The sequence below is a fragment of the Podarcis melisellensis genome (assembly GCF_964234715.1).
Source record: "Podarcis melisellensis genome assembly, chromosome: 5".
Lineage (NCBI taxonomy): Eukaryota > Metazoa > Chordata > Lepidosauria > Squamata > Lacertidae > Podarcis > Podarcis melisellensis.
Genome location: NC_138537.1, coordinates 46,059,119 through 46,069,620, shown reverse-complemented (window position 1 = coordinate 46,069,620; position 10,502 = coordinate 46,059,119). Strand labels below are relative to the sequence as shown.

At 40.9% G+C, this 10,502-nt stretch overlaps 1 protein-coding gene across 1 annotated transcript in view; it reads right to left on the bottom strand.

The window, feature by feature from the left end:
• Window positions 1-290: 290 nt before the first annotated feature.
• Window positions 291-10,502, bottom strand: part of SORCS3 (sortilin related VPS10 domain containing receptor 3) — a 399,928-nt gene continuing 389,716 nt past the window's right edge. The window contains exons 26-27 of the mRNA XM_081912026.1: window positions 5,260-5,420; window positions 291-4,311 (exon numbers count right to left, since the gene is read on the bottom strand). Coding sequence (XP_081768152.1) covers window positions 4,247-4,311; window positions 5,260-5,420 — 226 coding nt within the window. The 3' untranslated portion in view covers window positions 291-4,246. The remainder of the gene's footprint in view (window positions 4,312-5,259; window positions 5,421-10,502) is intronic.

The following is a 10,502-nucleotide window of genomic DNA, read 5'->3' as shown; positions in this document are numbered from 1 at the left end:
GCAAAAAAAAAGGCCTTGAGGGCCGCATGCTGCATCACCCTGTTTTGTGATGGTGATATGCATTCCTTAACTTACTTCAAAATGTGGCAAGCCAGCTGTGCTGCATTTGGATTCCCTCCTGTTCATTCTACTGAGTAGGGCCCATGGACTTCTGCTCCACTGTCCTACCACTGGGTGAAGCATATGTTATGTAGCAATGGAACCTATATGCAGAGACAGGGAAGGCTCTTCTACAAGATGAAGCATCCCCACCAACCAAAAGCCACCAAAAGAATGCAAACTGGCAGCTCTGATGTACAAAAATACATTTATTTTCAACAATTTCAAAACCACTGCCTTTTTTTTTACAGTAGAAATATTCAAATGGAACAATAAAACCAATAACAGTATATATATGTACTTATGTATATATATATGACTCATGCATTTGTCTTACTTCATTTAAAATAAGTATTGCAATTGTCTGTCTCATTTAAATCTCGAAATGAAAGGAGGGTAGGGAACAGTGCCAGTTTGCCAGCTTCCAACAACAGAGGATTTGGATTTCCATTCTGTCATTCTGGCCAAGTTGTATTCGGTGAAAGACTCCATGAGAGGTTGATAAGTTGGGTTAATATTGCCCCTGGCATCCTGACTGGCGCAAGATTAGGCAGAGTTGCTTTGTATCCAAGGCTGGCACAACACATAGTGGACGCAGCACTTGAGTCAAACTCAGGCTGCACAGATTGGGGGGGGGGGTCTTTAGGGCTGGAAGGCAAGATGTCATGCAACACCTAGTCCAAACAAGGGGGATTAAAGTATCACGACTTAGTAAGTGCCAGCAAGAGAACACAGCCTTCTGTCTCCTCAGACAGCTAACCATTTGACATCCACAATCATAGGCTGATTTATCTCTCTCTGCCCTACAGCAATCTTTCTCCTTTCTCTTTGGCTGCAATCTCTATACCTATTTACCTGGGAGTAAGCTTCACTGAAATCAATGGGCTGAGTTAAAATTTATAGCATTGCATTATCTTTATACTTCCAGAATAGGTAAATCAGTTTTGGTGTAAGCTGCAAGAGAGAATTGTTTGGACACAGAACGTAGCACACTTCAGTGACTGAAGCAGGAAGTGGGGAAGGGATTCAGCAACTATATAATTGGGAAGGAGGAGGATGGGTTATTCTATTGCAAAAACCTCAAAGCCAATAAACAATAGAGAACAGGGCAGAGCTGACCCAGCCATGAGGCAAGTGAGGCCGCTGTTTCAGGTGGCAGAAACTTGGGGTCCCCACCTGCCCCATTGCCACTGCCAGCACTGCTACCAGTAGTGTCACGTAATGCAAGATCTTGCAGAGTATGCATTTCAAAACACCATCATAGTGGCACTCTATTATGTCCCTATTATGGCTATTGTTTTGGATAAACCATAAACTAGCTGCCGATAGGTATCACAGACTTTTTCAACACTCCCTGGAAAGGTGGTGTGTGAGATCCTGTTCTGGAATGTAGAACAAATTAAATGATAGGGAGCTCATTTAAAATGAATAGGGGCTGTCCCATTTAATTAAATTGATGAGCTTAAGAACATGACTCCAGGATATGACTGGTTTTAAGACTCAGCACCCCATGGAAATAAATCTGCTGTCCAATTAAGAGGATATGTTTAGGCTTCAGAGTCCCTGGAATGTATGGAAACATTCTGGGCCTTAAATGACAATGAGAATAGATATATTTGCAGAAATACACTACCCGCCTAGGACTTTTTCAGGCTCATCTAATGGAGGAAGAAAGCAAAACAATAACTGTAAGCATCTCTGTTAAAATAAGCCTTACTGAGTTCAGCAGAACCTCCTCCCAAATAAGTATGTATAGGATTACACCCATGTGTGTTTCATGCTGAGTCTTTATCTCCTAAATCTTATAAAACCCTTACCGGTAAATAATGTTGCCACCCCTTTTTTCTTAGCAAGTTTTCCAGAGTTTTTAACATCAGGCAGAAATTAATCATGTGTATCTTCAAGCCAATATAAGCTTCAACTGTTGATCACCTGGCTGCTATATTGCTACTAACGAGATAGGAGCAATGACCACATTAATTGCTTATATTTTCAGCATCTGATTCTATCAAGAACTTCATTGTCTTAGGATAAGGTTTTACTTTTAGAGATTTTTTCCCCCTTCCATGGGTGACGGCTTGAGTGTTATGGGGTAAGAGGTTGAGGAAGCCACAGTGATTACACTTTTATACTATTGAATACTTCCTTCAGTTGTGTTTTCTACCTAAAACCACATTGTTGAGCTATTTTTCTTTCAGTGTAGTGCTCTATAGTTGTGGAGCCCCAGAGGGGCACATGGCTTTAAAATATAGCTGCTTTGGAAGGAGACTGTTGGGAGAAATGGTTCCTTTACAGATATGATGAAAATCCTCGTGGCTGATTTACATTTGCCAACACCATGACCAATTTGGCCCTCTTCTGAATGGTTCATCCATTGTTTGGACTTTTTTTTTACTGCACAGACATTATTTCAGACTAGTTAAGTAATCAGGCACAATTAATATCATTAATAGCACCATTAATATCATCAAAAACTGCTTCACCAGGAATACAACTGCCATTTACTTTACTGCAATGAAAAAGTCCGCCACCTGTAAATCCTAATGACATTGTCCCATTACTTCTCAAGGCTATTCAGACTGAGGATAATAATATGCCATGGTAGTTTTCAAAAGCTGGTGTTTCTGATCTCATATGCATTTCACTGGATAGCTGCTAAGAACTAAAAATACTAGACACAACCAACACAGAGAGCCACCATCCCCACTACCATCATTTGCCGAATCAGAAACTGGAAGTCCAGTAAAATGGCTGTGTGCTAAATGCATGCCACTAATAACTACGACTAGTCAAGAGAAATTCTGGGGAGGCTAGAGGATTAAAAATAAAAGAGGACTGTAACAGGAGCAACAGCAAAGGTGATTTCATTAGTGCAAGGATTTATGCTTGTGCAGCGGAAGTTTATCCCCTCTCCTCTCCCACACATGCCCTGTGCCCTCCCCAAATCTGCTCTGGAGGGTTGAGGGGAAATGCAAAACAGATTTAGCAGGTGTGCAGGGGGAGGAAAGGTGGGTGGAGCACAAGCATAAATCTTGGATACTATCCAACACTGAATGCAACCCAACATTGATGCCACAATTATTTGATCTTCTCAAACTGAAGCATATTTTCTTGCACAGCCTGTTAAATAGACTGGGAATATAATGGACTCAGCATAGTGTTTCTAAGCTAGACTCATTCCAAGCCCTACACTCCTGCTTCTGAGGAAGAACCAATATCTTGACTGTATTGCATTTTGAAGTGTTCACAACCCAGATATATCGCCTTCTTGTTGCAGGTCCCTACCAGTGTCAACTGAAGACAAAGAGGAAAGAGTTAAACATGACAGACAACTGATACGCGTCCAGATCTCCCATGTGACAAAGCTGCTCGCCGCAGATCCCCAGTGAACTTTTCATGTGGGTGTGAAGGTGTGTGGGTGAGTGTGGTTTATTCATTTTAAATTTATCTTTTACTAAACATTAAATTATTTATCAAGAAATAAAAAGATATTTACATGGTAATTATCTACAGTATGCCATTGGTTTCCTCAATACCAACAGTATCAACATGCACCAGCAAGGGCCTCATTCATAAACTTGGTCAGATGTGCCAGCCGTCATTTTGTGCAGCCTGCCCACCCTCATGAGAATCTAAGGAGTCAACTTCAGAAGGCTTTATTATTCCCCATTTTAAAAGATATACAGGATATTATATATATGTATAGATATATACTCAGTTGATTGAATCCAACAGGGTGTCAAGCGAGAATAGAACCCTGCATTCATTCTACAGGAGCAAGTCTGGTATGAACAATTAAATAACCTTCTGAGACTGCCACTGGCAGAGTAGCCCAATTATTTTCTGAAAGGGAAAATAGAGAATGTGCCCAAAAATTTAAGTTCAGGGTTATATTATTTCTGGTTTCCATTAAGTCTTGTATTTTTTCTTCTATTATACAGTTTTCCAAAACTGAATTTATGAATGTGGCCCCAGAAAACAAAATAACACCAAAAAAAGAAAAAAAGAAAACCACATTCTGCGCCCCCTCCCTCCCTAATAATAATAATAGTCATCATTATGACATAGAATTTTCTTTGTAATAATAATAATAATAATTAAAAAATAAAAACTCAGAAATTTTGTAGTCAAAGTGGTATTCCTGGTATTAAACACTAGTGCAGTTGGGTATTTCCTTTGTGCTTTCACTGTTGGAGATCGTTGAGATGCTCCCTAAGAAAAAGGAGAATGGAAGAATTAATGGAGGTCACCAAATTTGGATATTGGTTATGGCATAGGTTTTCCTTCTTTGCCATTGTGTATAATCGAGGGGCCTTCTCTTCCTTCCAGCAAAATCCTACCTAAAAATGTCAAAGCAGTGTACACAGTGTACAATTAAGTCTACAAGTTAATTCATAGTGACCAATGGTACACACAATGGAGTTACACCAGAAAAAAATGTTGGAAGGAAAAAATCTTAATGAGGCATCTAAAATTTAACACCATTGACTGTCTGATTTCAGTAGAAAGTTCCACAATGCACTAACACTCTGTGATTGGTGACCTTGGAGTGGACCTCAAGGAGCATGCAGAATGACTTAATAGTGCCTCTTTTGATTAGACTACTGCTTAATTTTTTTAGGCACCTCATGTAACACAAGAATTGTACTACCACCAGACTGCAGTAGAGAAGAGAAGATGGAAGCATTTCCTCTTCTTTTGTTCATTTTCTTTTCCCCCTGTGCCCTTTCCCCTAAAGGGGCCTGTCTGTTCCCATTTGCCGCTCCAAACTCTGCTACCCTAGGGTATCTTGACTTCATGTACCATCTCATCCTTCCTCATTTGCCCTATGCATCAGTTACAGAAATTAGCCTGCCAACGTCTATGCATCTGCAAAGAGCTGAGCCACTAAAATCTCCAGAAAGAATTAACATTCTAATATTCAGCCATGATCTAACATATTTCTCATGACTCCTTCTCATGCAGAGACAGCTAATGGGTGCATATAACTAAGCTCTGCAGCTCATTGATTTCCGTGAGTCAACTCTGAGCAAAACTTAGTTGAATACCACTCAATGTCAGCAACATGCATTCACTCATGGTAGAGGACAAGGGCCAGAGAGGACTCTTAATGAGCATGAATTGTTGAGATGTCATTGAATGAACAGGCAGACTGTTTACCTATAACCCGTGTGTCCAGCTCTTTGTCCATGAGTTCTTCAGGGTCTGTGAATTCACTCAGAGTGATCTTGGGGGCATTTTCACTTTGGCTGACAGAACCAATCATTTCCTGTTCTTTGTCATGCTGGACTTGAGCATAGATGTTAATCCATGGGATTTTCCTACGTTAAAAAGGGGAATAAAATAAATTTTCATTTAGATGGTCTTCCCGATTTATAGCAACAGTTGCCTCCTCAGCAGTGAATATTATATACTATACCACAAAAACCAGAGGAACAAAGCATGACAGGAATATACACTTATAAAATCTTAGTGCAGATGCCTGGCCCACATTGAACAGGAAACTATTTAATAATAATAATAATAATAATAATAATAATAATAATAATAATAATAATAATACAGTGGTACCTTGGTAGTCGAATGGCCTAGCTCCCGAACAAATCGGCTCCTGAATGCCACAAACCTGGAAGTGAGTGTTCTGGTTTGTGAACATTTTTCGGAAGTCAAACATCCATTGTGGCTTCTGCAGCTTCCAATTGAGTGCAGGAAGCTCCTGCAGCCAATCGGAAGCCGCGCCCTGGTTTTCAAACCATTTCGGGACTGTTTAAATTCATCAAATGGACTCTCGGAATAGATTAAATTCAAGAACCAAGATATCACTGTAATAGAATTTATATACCACCTTACACCACCCTATACTCAGATGTCTCTCAGGGCGGTTCACAGATTCAATACATACAATGCAGCCAGATCTGGCAAGCTGAAAGCTGAAAATGTTGTTCTATCACAAGTAAAATAACAAAAAAGTGGGGTATAATATTCTTATTTCTATTCTTATTTTACCATTACCCGCCCGTCACCCTGAGGTCCCAAAGCAGCTTACAACAATTTAAAATACAACATTAAAAATAATTTTAAAAACCTACAATCACAAAAATAACATTTAATAAAAATAACATCAAGTAAAAATAGCAAAAGTTCAAACAAATGCTTATATTATAGTTAGATTTCCAGTATTTCTGCATCATAATCTGAAAGGCCATTTTCTAACAACAGAAGAAGAAGAGATTTCTTTTCCCATGTCATGAAATGCACCCAGTAAAACACCCTCTCATGCCATTTTAAAGTCCAACTGTTGACCAACAGTCTCATGGCTTGTCCTCCATTCCCACATCCTGATTTCTCTTTGACCCTGCTCTATTTCCAGCTCCTGACTCTCTGCAGACTGCTAGCCACAGCTTAGCCCTCCCACCTCAGATAATTTCTGACTGGATCAGATAGATGCCTGATATCAGAGTATATCTCATACCTTGATGAAAGAGCAAACTGTCTATAGTGGGGAGTGGCTTTTCCTGGTCTCAACTTCCCACAATAAAATGTGGGGTTTCCCCAGTTTTTGTTTCGTGGAACCATCTGGCCAGGTGACAAAAGAAGTGCCCTCTCAGAATATCTTTTCTGCCAGGAGTTCTGTACATGCTCTGAAACCTAAGATACTATTCAAGCAGGTAACATGTAACTAGCTAAGTTCCTCCTCGTCTTCTTTCCCAAATTATTTGTACCTTTAAACTTGGCTTCATTGGTTTTAAAAGGCAATTCTCTGGAAATTCCCACTGGAAATTCCTACGTGCTCAACTACATGGGTCTAAAGCTACCCATTCTGTATTAAGAGTATTAAGAGCATTTCACAAGGTTTATGGAGAAATAAATAGAAAGCTTCTCTCTTTGTTTATTTCCCCCCAGACCTGGGGGCTGAAGGGAGGGGTCCTGAGCTATTGGGAACAGAAATTCCCCAAGCACCTGAAAAAAACTGGGTTGTGTCAGGAGGTTCATCCTATGGTAGCAGCCAGCTGTAATTCTCTTTTTTGGGTGGGCGGGGGGGGGGAGGAGAGAACAAAATAAAGAAATGTGGCTTCTCCAAGATCTGTCACGGATGAGTTTCTGTTTCTCTTGAGACCCTTTGTGAGAGGAGACCCACAGCCAGGCTCACAGGCTCCATTTCCTTGGATTAACTGTAGCATTTTTGCATTAATTCAGCGGCTGAATTAATTGTGATTTTGCTGATGACCCTGACACAGCTAACAGCTGACATCACAGCTGCCAGGAAACAAATCTTATGAGTTATCTCAGCCAATAAGATTAAACAGTAGTGATGGCTAATGACACACAAGACGGAAGGAGGGGCACTGGGAAGTAGCAGCAGACAGGGAAGGAAAAGTGCACTGAAGCACATCAGAACAATGTGAATGTTTAGTGAAGTGAGTATTTTCCATTAATTGACTTTGCTGCATCTAAGAGCATCACAGAGAAGTAAATATCAAGATTTGAAGATATGTGATGCTGAATGTCTCTATGGGGCAAACGTCCAGAGATGACTGTCTGTTCTTGCTGTCTGAGTCACTGTGAGACATATTTTTCACTGTAGACAGTAAATATTTGTGTAATGCTGTCATTCTTTTTATCAGTGGACAGGGTGCACAAGTGATCCTTTCCTTTTGGCTTCCTTTTAAACAACTGGGAGTGTTTGAGATGGACAACATATTCTTTCTTAACCTTATTTTCTCTGGGCTGGCTTTGTCCAATACCTTTGATAACAATTTATCCTTTCTGCCCTTCAACATCCTCCCGGTTCTCTTGCAAACGAATAACTAAGCTCATTTAGCTTTGGTGCATGCTTGCCTGATTTTGTACATCTAAATTAGGTCAGTAATAGCTGATATAATGTGTCATCGTTGCTTTGGAAAGCTTGCCTGGGTTATATTCTATTTTCAGCATCTGTTCTGGCTGTTGGGCCTTTTAAACTTAGTCAGAGTTCCATGGGAAGCTTCCTTCCCTGCAGTATTTTAAAAAATGGTGGGTCAGATAAAAGCATATATATACACACACCATTTCAGAGTGAGACTCTGAGATCCTAGTTTGGTTCAGGCTTTCATCAAAGCATCTTTCAGGGGAGACTTGAATAGATACATTTTCAAAACAATATATGGGAAAGATACCCAGAGATGTAATGGGCTCATTAAAAGGAGTAGTGTATGTGGATCCCTCATGGCAGAAAACTCCCCCCCCCCCACTATACCTATGAAAGGACCCCATGCCAGGTATGGCGAGCTATCTGAATGGAATAAAACCTCTTTATACCATTCTCTGCGCACCTCAGAGCAGCAGAAAGTAGCATCAAAGGAGAATTCAAGAACCATTTCTTCTGTCTTCAGTGCTGGATACATCAAAGCAAACTTTGCTGAGATAAAGTATGAACATTAGCCATTCCTCCTTTCTCCCCAATACACATGTGTCTTAAGCCCAGTTCTGAGACATTGTAGGTGTCCCTTCACCCCTAAGACCATGCATTGTTTCCAATGCCTGAGCTTCTCACGCCCATGTGTCCACATTCATGTTGACCCTTTGCCTCTACGCCTAGATATATGCCAACTTCCTTTGGTTGTGTATCTGAGGAGAATAGGTATTTAGGTGAACTTTTACCCAGTGAGAGTGTAGGTTTTGCAGTACACTGCCTTCCCCTTAGCCTCAATCTAAGCTTTTAGACAGTGCACTGGTTAAGATTCTCTATTGACACCTTCATAAACAATTACTGGTACTTAATATCCTGGTTATGGGACGTGGGTGGAGCTGTGGGTTAAACCACAGAGCCTAGGACTTGCCGATCAGAAGGTTGGTGGTTCAAATTCCCGCGACGGGGTGAGCTCCCATTGTTCGGTCCCTGCTCCTGCCAACCTAGCAGTTTGAAAGCATGTCAAAGTGCAAGCAGATAAATAGGTACCGCTCCGGTGGGAAGGTAAGGGGCATTTCTGTGCGCTGCTCTGGTTTGCCAGAAGTGGCTTAGTCATGCTGGGCACATGACCCAGAAGCTGTATGCCAGCTTCCTCGGCCAATAAAGTAAGATGAGCACCACAATCCCAGAGTCGGTCATGACTGGACCTAGTGGTCAGGGGTCCCTTTACCTTTACTTTTAATATCCTGGTTAGTTGACCAACATTAAACCAGAGTTCCCATTTTGGCTATAGTGGGAAATTCTGGTTTATAACAAACCAGAATCTCCACATGATGCTGGCACACAAAAGGAGAAGAGGGGAAGATGAGGATGGAGCATGCAGGCCTGATGCTTGTTCCCGGTTTCATAAATCACAGTTTATAAAACCAACACCTTTGCATCCAAATGGGGCCAGTCCCTCTCCAGCTCATGTAGCCAAAGCCATTTAGCAGAAGGACAAAGATGTACAGAGATGTGGATCATTATGTTTTAATGCTTTTAAAATGTTTAATGCCAGCTGTATATTGATCTAGCACCAATGGCAAAATTTCTGTCAGATAAAGCAGCCTTATAGAACCAATATGCTTAACTCTAATTAATGCACGAAAGGATTAAGATTATAGAGTAAGCTCTCCTGCCAGGCTGAGCTAGGTCAGAGCTCCTCACTTTGGGAGGAAAGGCTAGCAAAGCCCTTGCTCCCTCTCTTTTGCACCATGTGAACTGACCAGTAATGATGTCTGTGTTGGATTCTCCAAGCTTAGACCATGTAGCTTTAGCAAGCCATTTTTGTGTTTCTATACAAATAATTGACAAACATTTAGCATTTTTTGTAACCTAAGTTAAAACTGCTTGTGTTTTCTGGCTGCTGTATGGAAAAGCACATCTGACCTTTGAAGAGTTTGTAAGTAAACCATTTTTAGCTTACCAAACATGAAGCCGCCTTCTATGCTAAGAGGAAGTGGGGAACTTTGGAAGAAACTTGGAAGGGGATATTTTAAAGATCTAACAGCCTATATTACCACACTATGCTTTGCTTCCTGTTTTGTGATTTTTAAAACACTGTAGAGGCTCTCTCAACAGAGAGTACTTGCTGCAAACCTGAATATAGGCATTTAGGGAATTTTCCTTTTATTCTTTTAAACAAATTACAATATTTTACTAAAATACTAGCGCTTTCCAAATTGTAATGTGTAGCTAAGTTTGGGGCTGTACAAAGAACAACCCCTCAAGGTTTGTTTGTGTTTGCTAGCCTTGAAAAGTTCTGTTGGTGCTGACCTTTAAAGCCCTAAATGGCCTCAGCCCTGTATACCTAAAGAAGTGTCTCCACCCACATTGTTCAGTTCAGACACTGAGATCCAGCAGCGAGGACCTTCTGGCGTTTCCCACACTATGAAGCAACAGAGAACCAGACAGAGGGCCTTCTCAGTAGTGGCGTCCACCCTGTGTAATGACCTCGCATCAAATGTTAAGGAGA